The following is a 16,689-nucleotide window of genomic DNA, read 5'->3' on the forward strand; positions in this document are numbered from 1 at the left end:
AAAAGAGGTGGAGGCAGGTAGGGACTGCCTCCTGAAGACGGACTCACTTGCTGGCAATGTGATAGAAATCTCGCAAGTAGAGGAGAGCTGAGCATACCTTTGTGCCCGAAGAGAATGTCCAATTAAACGGGACTGGGTGGGGAGAAGGTGGCAGCACCCAGCCCCTAAACCTCATCAACCATCCACAGGTAACCACATATTGAAAGCTGTTGCATTTGCTACTTGTGTGATCTTGGGCAAATTATCGACCCTCTGTGTCTCCATCTTCTCATCTGCAAAATGAGGATAAAAATAATAAAAACCTCAGAGAGTTGTTACGAGGGCCAAATGAGAAAATTCATATTGCCTGGTATACAATACGTGCTCCAGAAATATTTATTATTACTCTCATAAGCACTGAGAGATGAGAAATATTCTTGCCCTTCAGGAGCTCACAGTTTTACTGTGGAGACAAGATTTTCACAGACATATACAAGCACAACTAGGAAGCAATGTAAGTCACTGTATGGTGTCTGCTAAGTTACAGAGTATAGATGTGATGGAGTCGAGAGAGGAGACTCCGTTATGACCTGGAAGAAGTGCCAGAGAGGAGGTAAGAGACTAGTTGAAAAAGCCGGCACACGCCATATCTCAGCTGTTAGCAGTGAGATGGATGGGCAACTGCCACTCCTGGATTCTAAGGACCCCTCTGGTCATCCATTCATCTGCCCAACACATTCACTGATTATCTCTAGACTCTGCACCGGGAATTCAAAGAAGGCATGAAAAGGTCCCTCCCTGCAGGAGCTTACACAGTCTAGCTAGGGAGGGAGCATGCAGAGAAATATTGCAACTAACAAATGTTACATTCATATCTAGTTATATCTCCAAGCCAATCATCTGAGCCCAAAGGTGGGATGGGGCAAGTCAGACGGGTGTTCAGAACAAGAGTTTGAAGGAAAGCATGGATCTGCTTGGTGAAAAGGGGCAACTCAAAAGCCATGAGGTCTTATTCAAAGAGCTGGTAGGTGTGAGTCTTTCTTCAGGAGAGGTGGAGTTGACTAGAACATTCTGAGACCGAGACTGGGGAAGCTTTGAGGCCAGGATCGGGCAGGCTTTTGGTCTCCCACTTGGCCCTGGCAATGTAGGGTCTTTGAGCTGGGCTACGAATTGGAGAGGGTTAGGCCGGGCAGGTTGGAGAGAGGAGGCTCTTTACACATCAAGAGTAAGTACCAGGTACTGGTCATGCAAAGGGAAACTTCCTGAAGTCAGATGAAGTCTGCAGATGTTTCATAGCCTTAAATAAACTTATATTTTCCGCACCTCTTGGTTCAGAGGCTGCCAGTGAAAGTAACACAGAAGGGAATGTCCAGCTAGCAACGTGAAGGAATCATGAAATAGAAATGGCTGGAGGCTGAACTTCTCTTCATCAGTGACATTATTATTTGGGCAAGGATTGCCGGAGCTGCAGGTGCAGAGGGAGTGACTTGCTTTAAGAAAACGGTAGCATCCAGGAAAGGAATCCCAGACACTTGGTCCTAACCCAACTGCTGAATGAAGTTTTCAGGCTCTGGGATTTGGGAAGGAGCTCCTGAGCTGTATTTGTCCAAGGTCCTGGGGCCCATGAGCCTTCACTCTTAGTGTCTATATGTCCCCATGCCAATAGTTGCATAATACCCCGTCTTCCACTTTGCTCTGCTACTCCTAAACTCAGAGCAAAATGAGAAGATTAAATTTATCACTACCGCTCCATGTCCTTGCCCTGCTTGTTTTTCCTAAGACTTTTGAGTCTAAAAAGACCTTCCAAGTCCCTGAGAGGGTCTACAAGGTGTCAGAGCCTGGTAGTGATGGCAGATAAGCTGGTCAGCTCTGAATTCCTCTTTCTCTTTTTCTCTCTCATCCTTGAAGGTCTTCGTGAGCCTTTGCCTCTTTCATTGGCCAGACCATTCAAACGTTGGCAATTTTTCATGATTCCTTATTTTGTATTTTTCCTTCTTGGTCTTTCCTAAAGTCTATTTGTCCAGGTCCACTTGTACATCTCCTCTGTCACACCATCCCTGCAGCCATGGCCTGCCATGAACTTGCGTGCCTGCTATCTTTGTTTTTCCAAATGTTCACGTGTGCCAGCCGTGTAAATCTCCTGATGCTTTTTTGTTGTATTACCTCCAGGTGACCCAACCTATCCTGGGCTCACAATAGATGCCCAATATATACGTGTCACCTTGACTACTGATCGTTTTTTCTTCCTGTGCACGATTCTATTCATAATACCACTACTAATGGCTAAATCTTTTTTTTTAACATCTTTGTTGGAGTATAATTGCTTTACAATGTGTGTTAGTTTCTGCTTTATAACAGAGTGAATCAGGTATACATATACGTATATCCCCATATCTCTTCCCTCTTGCGTCTCCCTCCCACCCTCCCTATCCCACCCCTCCAGGCGGTCACAAAGCACCGAGCTGATCTCCCTGTACTATGCGGCTGCTTCCCACTAGCTATCTATTTTACGTTTGGTAGTATATATAAGTCCATGCCACTCTCTCACTTTGTCCCAGCTTACCCTTCCCCCTGCCCGTGTCCTCAAGTCCATTCTCTATGTCTGTCTGCATCTTTATTCCTATCCTGCCCCTAGGTTCTTCATAACCATTTTTTTTTTTAGATCCCATATGTATATGTGTTAGCATACTAAATCTTAATAAGTACTTACTATCTCCCAGGCACCAGTGCTTTAAGTCCTTTATATACATCATCTCATTTAATTTTAATTGTGACACCATTTTCTACTTTTACCCATATTTCGTACTTTCCAGATCTATAGAAAAGTGTCCTTTTTTTTTTTTTTTTAAGATTCCACATATAAGCATTATCGTACATATTTCTCTTTCTCTGTCTGACTTACTTAACTCGGTATGACAATCTCTAGGTCCATCCATGTTGCTGCGAACTTATGGTTACTGGTGGTGGGGGAAGGTGTGGGGAGGGATGGTTAGGGGGTTTGGGATTGACATGTAAACACTGCTCTATTTAAAATGGACAACCAACCAGGACCTACTGTATAGCACAGGGAACTCTGCTCAATGTTCCCTAACAACCTAATTGGGTAAAGAATTTGAAAAAGAATAGATACATGTATATGTATTACTGAATCACTTTGTCATACACCTGAAACTAACACAACATTGTTAATCAACTATACTCCAATATAAAATAAAAAGTTAAAAAGAATTAATGTTGTGCCCAGCCAAAAAAGGAAAGCAAAGTGCCTTTCAACCCAGAGGTTTATTCGTTTCTGGCTGTTTTAGAAGTGCTTGACCTGTATCATTGCTGAAAATGTTCACTACAGAATATGGTTGCAAAGGCCTAAAAGGTGAACTCCTTGCTTCCTCGTTCAGCTGATCGTTGCAGAGAAGGTGAGGGGTCTCCCTTCTCTTCGTGGCGAGAGCACTGGTGTTAACCCTCATATACAGGAGTCTCTGAATATGTTAAGGGAAAGACACCTAGGTTTCTTTGCTGAAAGGGTAGATGCTGGCTGGTGTCTGGGATTCAAGTGTCTCCCTGGAGTTCCTCCTGCAGGGAACTGGAAGCAGTGTTCACTGGCATCACACCAGATCTCTTCCGAGGTTCAGGAGGGTTTCCTATGGCTGGATGAGATTGAATTTATTCCTGTCCCAGAGGTGCTTCAAGCCCATGTTGATTGGGCCTGTGCAAATTAGTAAGAAGCCTGATAGAGTCACGTGTTCTTAAGAGGCCAGCACGGCCACGGAGCACAAGAATAGGGCAGGCCTGGTGGAAACAGCATGACTGGAACAAGTTCTTGGCCCTCGCGGCTTTGGGCGGCTGGATGGGAAGGTCTTGGGGGCGTGTGTGCTCTCTCACGCGGGAGCAGAACAGCACTCGATCTAGCAGTGTGATCACATCACTGTCCCCCAAGACGTGGCCACCGCCCTTCTCTCCTCAGCCCCAGGCTGGTTTCTGCTGTGCTGGCTCATAGTTAAGTGCATGAGTCTTTCGTGACCTCTGAATGACTGTCCATAAAGGGTCAAGTCACTTTCTCCAGAGGCAGCATCACTCAGGATGTACCCAGCAAGGTTTAGTGCGCTTGTCAAAGGCGAGGAGTTTGTACTGTTGTTCTTGCCTGTTTTATTACCATTGAAATGACCTGCCAAGCAACTGGCATCCACTGTGTAGGTGTCAGCTGATACAGATATAAGGAGACGGATGGGGGAGACATGCTTTTTGCCCCTAACTTGCAAATGTATTGAGGAGACAAGGCCTAGGCACAGTAAAAATAAAATAGAAATACAAATATACGTGAACAATTGTGAGCCGGGCATTGTTCTAAGTACTTCCTGTGTAATAACTCTTTCTATCCTCATGACATTCTACAGGAGCAGGTGCCATTATTGCTCTCATTTTGCAGGTGAGGAAACAGAAAAACCAAGGTTCAGGGGTGTGTGTGGCCAGGTCTACATACTGGGTGCAGGAGGAGACAGGATTCAAACCCGACAAGTCTGGCTATGGCCGTGGTGGCTGAGAAGGGCTACCTGAAGAGCTAGTCCTACCTCTGGGGTAGGGGCCCAGGTGCAATAGGAAGGGGGGATCCAGTGAGTAAGATGCTGCTTCGGGGTTCACTGCCAAGCCCTCAAGGGAAAGGCATCTCGTACGTGTAGACGGTTAGTCTTTCAACTCACTTCTGGGTTTAATGAGAGAGCTGTGTCTCTTGCTTACCATTGTTTCCATCTGACCCCTTTACTGTGTGGCCTAAGTTTTCATTCTAGGCTTTGAGGCAATGGACAGATTGGTGATAAGTAAAAACTTGGCAGTGTTCAAAACCCAACACTTACATTTGCAAGGAGGCTGTGCCTTACTTACCCAAGGAGGTTTTTCCAGTTATTTCTTGCCGGGTAATAAATCACCTCACAACTTAGTGGCTTAACACACAACAATCATGTTATTGTTATCATTGCTCATGTTTCTGAGGTGACTGGCCTCAGCTAGGCTGTCTTGCCCGGGGTCTCTCCTGTGGTTGCCCCAGATGGTGGCTGGGACCAGAGTCACCAGAGAGCCTTCTTCACTCACAAGTGTGAGAGTTTCTTCTGCTGTCTGCAGGGACCTCAGCAACGGTATTGGCCAGAAGACCTACACATGGCTTCTCCACATGGCCTGGCTTCCCTCGCCACATGGCAGTGGGTTTCCAGGGCAAGTCTAAGAGAGAGAGAGAGAGAGAGAGAGAGAGAGAGCGAGAGAGCCCAGTGGATGTGTATCACCTTCTGGGACCTAGCTCTGGAGTTTCACAGCCATCACTTTCACTGTATTCATTTTGTTAGAAGCGAGTCACTCAGTCGAGCTTGTATTCAAGAGAAAGGAAATTAGATCCTAGCTCTCCATGGGAGAGTGTCAGAGAATTTGTGGACAAATTTGAAAACCATCACAGAGGTTTTCCAAATAACTTCACTCTGGTTTAAAGAAATCAGTTACTGAGATGGAGAGGGCCTAAAGAAGGTGTGTGAGCTCAGAGTTTAAGGAAAGAAAAACAGGAGGTTGGGCCAGGGAGAGGCGGTGGCACCAGAGAACCAGTGCTAACCTGGGTGACCAGAGGCCTGGCCCTGCCTCTGACCAGCTGTTGACCTTGTGGAGGCCTGTCTGCTTTGGAGGCTGCCCTACCTTCGTCACCTTTAACCACAGAGGACTGAGAAAGATGGGCACTCAGATACCTTCAAGCTTTCGTGGCAGTGGGCCTATACTTTTGAGGACTAACGTCTTCATATCATAACCTCCAAAACCCTCCAACCGTAGGCCCTCCTGCTGACGTCAGTGTGCTCAGTAGTGGTGCAGGCGGCCCTCTGATCACCAGCACATGCATCAGGGCTCCTGAGGGGCCTGGGGTAGAGGGTGGGATGCAGAAAGAAAATGAGAGGGGCTGGGTGGGACAGGTGCCCAGGTGTGGGATAGTGGAAGTCAGGGGTGGGAGTGAAATATCCCCATGAAGAGCCCGGGGCTGCTAGAGCTCAGTGAGGTTAAATGAGCTGCCCAAGGTCTTAGCAGGCCCAGGGATACTGAGCTTCTAACGGACCCTTTTGTGTTTGGAAAATGCCCTGCCTTCACTTTGTATTTACTCTCCTTTCTCCTCCCACTAATCTCATGACGGCATTAGATTTGACATCACTAGTGCTTATACAATAAAAAGGATAACAGGGAAATGATGCCACGCCGTGGATGTTTTGTGGTCCATCCTGCCCCCAGCAGGGGGAGTGTCTTCTGTGACAGTGATTTCTTTCAGTGTCCTCTGCTCTTTCTGCATAGCGAGTGAGAGGATGAGATAGCTGTCTGGCTGTTCCCCCCCAAGCCTCCACTGCTTTGGCAAACTCTAGTTGCCTCCAAAGAAGGTGAAAAGAGTGAGGAAAGCAAAGTGCTCTTCTAACGAAGGCAGGAGCAGAGCTTGCTGTTGCATCCTCCTCTGAGCAGTGAAGGTCACCTTGGGTCATCCTTTGTGCTTAAACACTTACAGATTGGGCCAGTCTGGGCCTTTGGCTCAGCACTGAGCAGCTACATTTTGAGAAGCAAGAGATTGGGACTCCCAGAGGAAAGCTGGGAATGAGAAAGACATCAACAAATCCTTGGGAATCAAGATAAAACATGAGGGTGTTTGGTACAGCGATGGTGTGTGTGTGTGTGTGTGTGTGTGTGTGTGTGTGTGTGTGTGTGTGTGTGTGTGTGTGTGTGGCTCATCTTCTGCCAAAACCAAGCTCATTTCTGCATATTTGTTTGCTGAGTATTAAATACTCCAAAGATTGCTCTTTCTATTTGTTGAATCTGAAATGAAAAATGACTCAGCAGAGAGGAAAACAAGCCTCGAATGCCCTGAATGGCCTCTGAATGAAAATCTACAGCTGTAAATCACGTGGCTTCTCTTCTCCCCACCAGGTCCTTCAACACACACACACGCACAAGTACCACACACAGTTGTGCACACACCGCATCTCGGATCGGCTCCAGTCCGACCCAAGTCCCTTTATCTCATTTCCCTTCCCACTCCAGCCTTTCCAGGGCCCTACCCCTTCCTGTAGGAAGATCTGTCCGAGTTTAGGTGGAGGCAGCCTGGCTGCAGCCCACGGCTGATTTTCCAGAAGGGCAGACGCTTCCTATTTGGCCCCTTTCACGGGCTCAGCGTGAAGATCCCTCAGGAAGATCGGAGACTTTTTATTCTTCGACCAAGGGGTGGGCACCTCAGATTGTCTCTAGCTTTCGGACCTGGAAGGATGGATTGTCTGGGGAAAAGGACCGTCTGCCCAGTCAGATGTGCCCTGCTTTGTATAGAAACTGTACTCCTGAAAAGTTGAGTACAAACCGGATTTAGGTATACTGAATCATATTCTGAATTGCTGGAAGGATTTGCTGTCAGAGGAACCCAGTCGTGGATCCCTTTGTGAAGTGAAGAATTATTTTGTAACGTGGAGACTCCCTCAGTGATTTATGAGTTTGGTGAGTAGATGGAACATTATACCGGATGTTATTTTAAATGTATTGTGTGGAAACTTGTTATTCAAAGGTACCCAGCACTGAAGGCTTGTTCAAAGAATTCTGTAATGTGGATAAACATTTCATGATTGATGAGCTTGGCAAGTTCAGACATTTCTTAAAGTGGGATATACCTCTAGCACTGCTTCAGAGAAAGAGGTGGTTTTTACTAATAATCAGACCTGGGGGAAAAATGAGAGCTCTACTATCTGTAAGTTACAGTCACTTCAAAGGGGCTTGGGAGAAACAAAGAACTGAAACTTTCCGTTTTGTTAAGGCAAGAAATCCAAAGGGTTGCCTGCTTTGCTTACTTTCCTTATCACTGAGGGGGAATGATGGGGCTGTTTTTCCAAATAAATGCAGTTAACTATTATAGCAACACTTATAAAAGTGTTTCCTTTTATATTTAAGTCTATATCATCTGTCTACCTCTCTATCTATCATGTGTCTATTACCTCTCTCTCTCTCTCTCTCTCTCTCTACCATCTATCAGTCCTATAGTAAAAAACAGACACTGTAGTAGGGCGTGTGCTTTGGAGCACAGAAAGCTGTTTCTCCACTAGTACAGAGAGCCTCGTACCCTGAGATGTCTGGGTGTCTGAGTTAGGTGAGAGACCTTAGCTTCCTGCTCACCCTTTCTCACTCAGCAGTTCAAAAGTCATTTCAGCACTCATCTCCCAGGGTTCGCAGCTCTATCCTCACTCACTCTCCTATTCGGGCACTAGAGTAGAGCTTATTACTAGGGATGTGGTCTGACTCCCCCCCCCCCCAGCTTTATTGAGATATAATTGACGTATAACGTTGTGTAAGTTTAAGGTGTACAGCATGTTGATTTGATACACTTATATATTGCAAAATGATGATCACCATAGCATTAAGTAACACTTTCATCCTGTCCCATGATTACCATTTCCTCTCTGTAGTAAGAACATTTAAGATCTACGCTTTGGTACAAAATATAGTATCATTAGCTATAATCACTATGCTGTGCATCAGATCCCCAGAACTTATTCATCTTATAACTGGAAGTTTGTACCCTTTGATCAATACCTCTCCATTCCACCCCACACCCAGCCCCTGGCAACCACCACTCTACTTTCTGATTCTCTGAGTTGGGCTGTTTTAGATTCCACATGTAAGTGATAGCATAAAGTAGGAACTGGTCTGACTTTTTAAGGCAGTTGGAAAAGAGGAGTTTGTCACTGCCTCAGCTGTGTGTAACCTGGAGCTGCAGGAGACACAGGACTGACCAGGAGCGAGCCCTATCTGTGTGAACTCTCCACAGAATGGGATGGTATCAGGCAGGATGTGCTGATGACTTGCTCTTAAACCGTGATGTGGCCCTGACTGTGTTTCAGAAAGAGGCCTTTGAAGCTCACCCAAGTACAGAAATAACTTGTAAGAAATTTGATTCTAGGTTCTTTTAAAAAAATTCCCGATAATTCCTGGCTGTGGCTGTCACACTCCCATCTGCCTAACCTTCCATTTACTTCCTGGTTTTTCCGATGGCTTTGACCCATAGCCTGTCTAGATCCTGGTGTGGGCAGTCCTGAGATGGAGAGTCAACCATCTCCCGTCGGATCTGGGAGGTCCTGAGTCGTGGCTCCTTTGGAGTCAGTGTGGAGTGTTCATCCAGCTTGGCTAGGGCAGGAGATTTTGACTGTGAAGCGGAAGTGGGGTTTTCATTACACAGGACATATACTCTCTGAGCTACACAGTCATTGACATTCCTTGGAAACTATTGGGCTGTGGGTGAAGTAACACTGGCCGTGGAGTCAGAAGAACTGGAAGGGTTTTAACTCTGTCTCTAGTTTTGTGACCCAGGCAAGTTAGAATTAATCTGATTTTGATGTAGAGAGAAGCAAGACCCCTAATCTTAAATGACTCACAGTCTGGCTTGAAAGACAGACAGAACTGTAATTCAGCGTGATGAGTGGGAACCAGCAGCCAGACCAGGTAAGTCTGCCTAGGTTGTGGGTGAAGTGACTTAGGGACTCACTTTCCTGCTTTGTAAAGGCAGGTGGTAATCTCTCCTTTCAGGCTTATTGTAAGGCTTGATGAGTATGCATTTGTAGGTATGTACTAAGGGGCAGGTGTTCTAACAAATGAAAGGTATAAGTAGCAACTCTCAAACTTTTTTTCTTTTGCTTCTCTATTTATCTGCAAGATATACTAATCGATAATATCTCTCAATACTGCAAGTGATTCTCAAAATATAAGACAGGTTCACCCAATACCTTGAACCTGTGGGATATGCATGGTTGCTTGGAAAGCACCCTCGAGATTCTGATAGACTGCCCCCAGGAATTTTTTTTTTTGTCAGAGAAACCAATGTGAATGACATTAACAGGGAACATATTTTCTTTGTTAAAATCAAAACATCGCAAATAAGGCTAGAGTTTCCCTTTGATCACCATTTCCAATCTCCCCTGCCAAACACTATGATCTCTGAGGGAACTACTATTATCAGCATTTGCCTTCTAGGGTTCCTTGCTCTATCCTCACATACCACCCTATCCGAGCACTATAGTGTGCACTAGATTAAAGTTTGTTATCAGCATGGTGTTTAACTTTCTAGATCTTTTATGTACATATAAATGTATGTGAATGTGTGTATATATCCATAAAAGTATATAGTGTGCTTCATATAAATCTTGAAACCTGCTTGTTCACCTAAAAACCATGTCTTGGGCACCTAACCATGCAATTACATGTGGCTCTAGCTCATACTTTTAAGCTATTGCATAGTATTTCATAGCAGGAATATGCCACAGTTTATAGTACTCCCTTACTGATAGAAATTTTTCCAAGTTTTGTTATTTAAAAAAAATATTGTACCCACAGGGTTCAACGGTTCCAATTTCTCCACACTCTTGTCTACACTTATTGTCCTTCATTTTGTTTTTCTTTTTTGATAATAGCCATCATGACAGATGTGAGGTGATATCTCATTGTGGTTTTGATTTGTATCTCCTGATGATTAGCAGTGTTGAGCATTTTTTCATATATCTGTTGGCCATTTGTATGTCTTCTTTGGAGAAATGTCCATTCAAGTCCTTAGCCCATTTTAAGGAATTTTATTAGGTTTTTTGTTTTTGTTTTTTTGTTTGTGTGGGTGTTTCCTTTTTTTCTTTTTTGTTATTGAGTTATATGAGTTCCTTGTATATTTTGGATATTAATCACTTATTATATTGTTTGCAAACATTTTCTCCTTTTCTGTATGTTGCCTTTTCATGCTGTTGATTGTTTGCTCTGCAAAAGCTTTTTGGTTTGAGGTAGTTTCACTTGTTTATTTTTGTTTGTGCTGCCAGAACTTTTGGAGTCATATCAATGTAGTCATTTCCAAGGCCACCATTGTGAAGCTTTTCCTCTGTGTTTTCTTCTAGAAGTTTAACGTTTCAGGTCTTACATTTAAGTCTTTAATCCACTTTGAGTTGATTTTTGTGTATGGTGTAAGGTAAGGGTTCAATTTCATTCTTTTGCATGTGGGTACCTAGTTTTCTTAATACAATTTATTTAAGAGTCTTATTTTTCCCCATTATATATTTTTGGCATCCTTCTTGAAGATGAGTTGGCCACAACCTCTATGGAAAACAGTATGGAGATTCCTCAAAAATTTAATATAGAACTACCACATGACCCAGCAATCCCACTTCTGGGTATTTATCCAAGATAGTTAAAATCAGGATCTTGAAGAAATGTTAACACTCCCATGTTCATTGTAGCATTATTCACAATAGTCAATATGTGGAAATAAACTAAATGTTGACAAATGAATGGAAAAAGAAAATGTGGCTTCTACATACAATGGAATATTATTTAGCCTTAAAAAAGCATACTTTGCAATATGCAACAACATGGATGAAACTTGAGGACATTATGTTAAGGGAAATAAGTCAGTCACAGAAAGACAAATAGTACATGATACCAATTATGTCAAATTCATAGAATTAATGAGGGGAACTGTGGTTGCCAGGGGCTAAGGGGAGGAGGAAATGGAGAGTTAATCAACAGGCAGAAAGTTTCAATTAAGCAAGTTGAGTAGGTTCCAGAGATCTGACGTACAACATTATACCGATATTCAACAATAATGTGTTGCACACTTAAAAATTTGTTGAGGCATGAATGGATTAAATGCTCCAACCAAAAGACACAGGGTTGCTGAATGGATACAAAAACAGGACCCATATATATGCTGTCTACAAGAGACCCACTTCAGACCTAGGGACACATACAGACTGAAAGTGAGGGGATGGAAAAAGATATTCCATGCAAATGGAAATCAAAAAAAGCTGGAGTAGCGATACTCATATCAGATAAAATAGACTTTAAAATAAAGAATGTTACAAGCGACAAGGAAGGACACTACATAATGATCAAGGGATCAATCCAAGAAGAAGATATAACAATTATAAATATATATGCACCCAACATAGGAGCACCTCAATACATAAGGCAACTGCTAACAGCTTTAAAAGAGGAAATTGACAGTAACACAATAATAGTGGGGGACTTTAACACTTCACTTCCACCAATGGACAGATCATCCAGACAGAAAATTAAAACGGATACACAAGCTTTAAATGACACAATAGAGCAGACAGATTTAATTGATATTTATAGGACATTCCACCCAAAAGTGGCAGAATACACTTGCTTCTCAAGTGCACATGGAACATTCTCCAGGATAGATCACATCTTGGGTCACAAATCAAGCCTCAGTAAATTTAAGAAAATTGAAATCATATCAAGCATTTTTTCTGACCACAGTGCTGTGAGATTAGAAATAAATTACAGGGAAAAAAACGTAAAAAACACAAACACATGGAGGCTAAACAATACGTTACTAAATAACCAAGAGATCACTGAAGAAATCAAAGAGGAAATCAAAAAATACCTACAGACAAATGACAATGAAAACACGATGATCCAAAACCTATGGGATGCAGCAAAAGCAGTTCTAAGAGGGAAGTTTATAGCTATACAAGCCTACCTCAAGAAACAAGAAAAATCTCAAATAAACAATCTAAACTTACACTTAAAGGAACTAGAGAAAGAAGAACAAACAAAACCCAAAGTTAGCAGAAGAAAAGAAATCATAAAGGTCAGAGCAGAAATAAATGAAATAGAAACAAAGAAAACAATAGCAAAGATCAATACAACTAAAAGCTGGTTCTTTGAGAAGATAAACAAAATGGGTAAGCCATTAGCCAGACTCATCAAGAAAAAGAGGGAGAGGACTCAAATCAATAAAATTAGAAATGAAAAAGGAGAAGTTACAACAGACACCGCAGAAATATAAAACATCCTAAGAGACTACTACAAGCAACCCTATGCCAATGAAATGGGCAACCTGGAAGAAATGGACAAATTCTTAGAAAGGTATAACCTTCCAAGACTGAACCAGGAAGAAATAGAAAACATGAACAGACCAATAACAAGTAATGAAATTGAAACTGTGATTAAGACAACCCTCAGAATGGGAGAAAATATTTGCAAATGAAGCAACCGACAAAGGATTAATCTCCAAAATTTACAAGCAGCTCATGCAGCTCAATAACAAGAAAACAAACAACCCAATCCAAAAATGGGCAGAAGACCTAAATAGACATTTATCCAAAGAAGATATACAGACTGCCAACAAACACATGAAAGAATGCTCAACATCATTAATCATTAGAGAAATGCAAATCAAAACTACAATGAGATATCATCTCACACCAGTCAGAATGGCCATCATCAAAAAAATCTAGAAACAATAAATGCTGGAGAGGGTGTGGAGAAAAGGGAATACTCTTGCACTGCTGGTGGGAATGTGAATTGGTTCAGCCACTATGGAGAACAGTATGGAGGTTCCTTAAAAAACTACAAATAGAACTACCATATGACCCAGCAATCCCACTACTGGGCATATACCCTGAGAAAACCAAAATTCAAAAAGAGTCATGTACCAAAATGTTCATTGCAGCTCTATTTACAATAGCCCGGAGATGGAAACAACCTAAGTGCCCGTCATCGGATGAATGGATAAAGAAGATGTGGCACATATATACAATGGAATATTACTCAGCCATAAAAAGAAATGAAATTGAGCTATTTGTAATGAGGTGGATAGACCTAGAGTCTGTCATACAGAGTGAAGTAAGTCAGAAAGAAAAAGACAAATACCGTATGCTAACACATATATATGGAATTTAAGAAAAAAAATGTCATGAAGAACCTAGGGGTAAAGCAGGAATAAAGATGCAGACCTCCTAGAGAACGGACATGAGGTTATGGGGAGGGGGAAGGGTGAGCTGTGACAGGGCAAGAGAGAGTCATGGGCATATACACACTAACAAACGTAGTAAGGTAGATAGCTAGTGGGAAGCAGCCGCATGGCACAGGGATATTGGCTCGGTGCTTTGTGACAGCCTGGAGGGGTGGGATAGGGAGGGTGGGAGGGAGGGAGATGCAACAGGGAAGACATATGGGAACATATGTTTATGTATGACTGATTCACTTTGTTATAAAGCAGAAACTAACACACCATTGTAAAGCAATTATACCCCAATAAAGATGTTAAAAAAAAAAAAATCTTCCAACAAACAAAAGTCCAGGACCAGATGGCTTCACAGGTGAACTCTATCAAACATTTAGAGAAGAGCTAACACCCATCCTTCTCAAACTCTTCCAAAAAATTGCAGAGGAAGGAACACTCCTAAACTCATTCTGTGAGGCCACCATCACCCTGATACGAAAACCAGACAAAGATACTACCAAAAATGAAAACTACAGACCAATATCACTGATAAATATAGATGCAAAAATCCTCAACAAAATACCAGCAAACAGAGTCCAACAACACATTAAAAGGATCATACACCATGATCAAGTAGGATTTATCCCAGGGATGCAAGGATTCTTCAATATACGCAAATCAATCAATGTGATACACTATATTAACAAATTGAAGAATAAAACCATATGATCATCTCAATAGATGCAGAAAAGGCTTTTGACAAAATTCGACACCAATTTATGATAAAAACTCTGCAGAAAGTGGGCATAGAGGGAACCTCCCTCAACATAATAAAGGCCATATACGATAAACCCACAGCAAACATCATTCTCAATGGTAAAAAACTGAAAGCATTTCCTCTAAGATCAGGAACAAGACAAGGAGGTCCACTCTCACCACTATTATTCCACATAGTTTTGGAAGTCCTAGCCATGGAAATCAGAGAAGAAAAAGAAATAAAAGGAATACAAATTGGAAAAGAAGAAGTAAAACTGTCACTGTTTGCAGATGACATGATACTATATAAAGGGAATCCTAAAGATGCCACCAGAAAACTACTAGAGGTAATCAATGAATTTGGTAAAGTTGCAGGATAGAAAATTAATGCACAGAAATCTCTTGCATTCCTATATACTAATGATGAAAAATCTGAAAGAGAAATTAAGGAAACATTCCCATTCACCAATGCAACAAAAAGAATAAAATACCTAGGAATAAACCTACCTATGGAAACAAAAGACCTGTATGCAGAAAACTATAAGACACTGATGAAAGAAATTAAAGATGATACAAATAGATGGAGAGATATACCATGTTCTTGGATTGGAAGAGTCAACATTTTGAAAATGAGTATACTACCCAATGCAATCTACAGATTCAATGCATTCCCTATCAAATTACCAATGGCATTTTTTACAGAACTAGAACAAAAATCTTAAAATTTGTATGGAGACACAAAAGACCCCAAATAGCCAAAGCAGTCTTGAGGGAATAAAACGGAGCTGGAGGAATCAGACTCCCTGACTTCAGACTGTACTACAAAGCTACGGTAATGAAGACAATATGGTACTGGAATAAAAACCAGAAACATAGATCAATGGAACAGGATAGAAAGCCCAGAGGTAAACCCACACACCTATGGTCAACTAATCGATGACAAAGGAGGCAAGGATATACAATGGAGAAAAGACAGTCTCTTCAATAAGTGGTGCTGGGAAAACTGGACAGCTACATGTAAAAGAATGAAATTAGAACACTCTGTAACACCATACACAAAAATAAACTCAAAATGGATTAGAGACCTAAATGTAAGACTGGACACTATAAAACTCTTAGAGGAAACATAGGAAGAACACTCTTTGACATAAATCACAGCAAGATCTTTTTTTGATCCACCTCCTAGAGTAATGGAAATAAAAACATAAATAAACAAATGGGACCTAATGAAACTTAAAAGCTTTTGCACAGCAAAGGCAACCATAAACAAGATGAAAAGACAACCCTCAGAATGGGAGAAAATATTTGCAAATGAATCAAAGGACAAAGGATTAATCTCCAAAATAGATACACAGCTCATGCAGCTTAATATTAAAAAAACAAACAACCCAATCCAAAAATGGGCAGAAGACCTAAATAAACTTTTCTCTACAGATAGCCAAGAAGCACATGAAAAGCTGCTCAATGTCACTAATTATTAGAGAAATGCAAATCAATACTAAAATTAGGTATCACCTCATACCAGTCAGAATGGGCATCATCAGAAAACCTACAAACAACAAATGCTGGAGAGGGTGTGGAGAAAAGGGAACCCTCTTGCACTGTTGGTGGGAATGTAAATTGATACAGACACTATGGAGAACAGTATGGAGGTTCCTTAAAAAACTAAAAATAGAATTACCATATGACCCAGCAATCCCACTACTGGGCATATACCCAGAGAAAACCTAATTCAAAAAGACACATGCACCCCAATATTCATTGCAACACTATTTACAATAGCCAGGTCATGGAAGCATCCTAAATGCCCATCAATAGATGAATGGATAAAGAAGATGTGGCACATATGCACAATGGAATATTACCCAGCCATAAAAAGAAACGAAATTGAGTTATTTGTAGTGAGGTGGATGGACCTAAAGTCTGTCATACAGAGTGAAGTAAGTCAGAAAGAGAAAAACAAATACCGTATGCTAACATATATATATGGAATCTAAGAAAGAGAAAAAGGTTCTGATGAACCTAGGGGCAGGACGGGAATAAAGACACAGACCTACTAGAGAATGGTCTTGAGGATATGGGGAGGGGGAAGGGTAAACTGGGACAAAGCGAGAGAGAGGCATGGACATATATACACTACCAAACGTAAAATAGATAGCTAGTGGGAAGCAGCCGCATAGTACAGGGAGATC

At 41.9% G+C, this 16,689-nt stretch overlaps 1 protein-coding gene across 3 annotated transcripts in view; it reads left to right on the top strand.

Moving 5' to 3' along the window:
- The window catches only part of DDR2 (discoidin domain receptor tyrosine kinase 2), a 161,013-nt gene that overhangs the window by 77,436 nt on the left and 66,888 nt on the right, over positions 1-16,689 (top strand). Inside the window, exon 1 of one of the 3 annotated variants that reach the window (XM_079916249.1) lies at positions 7,068-7,464. The exons of the other annotated variants lie outside the window; for them this stretch is intronic. Within the exon in view, the coding sequence (XP_079772375.1) occupies positions 7,456-7,464 (9 nt within the window). The 5' untranslated portion in view covers positions 7,068-7,455. Of the gene's footprint in view, positions 1-7,067; positions 7,465-16,689 lie in introns of those variants that run through there. 3 annotated transcript variants of the gene reach the window in all.

The sequence above is a fragment of the Stenella coeruleoalba genome, assembly GCF_951394435.1.
Source record: "Stenella coeruleoalba genome assembly, chromosome: 1".
NCBI lineage: Eukaryota > Metazoa > Chordata > Mammalia > Artiodactyla > Delphinidae > Stenella > Stenella coeruleoalba.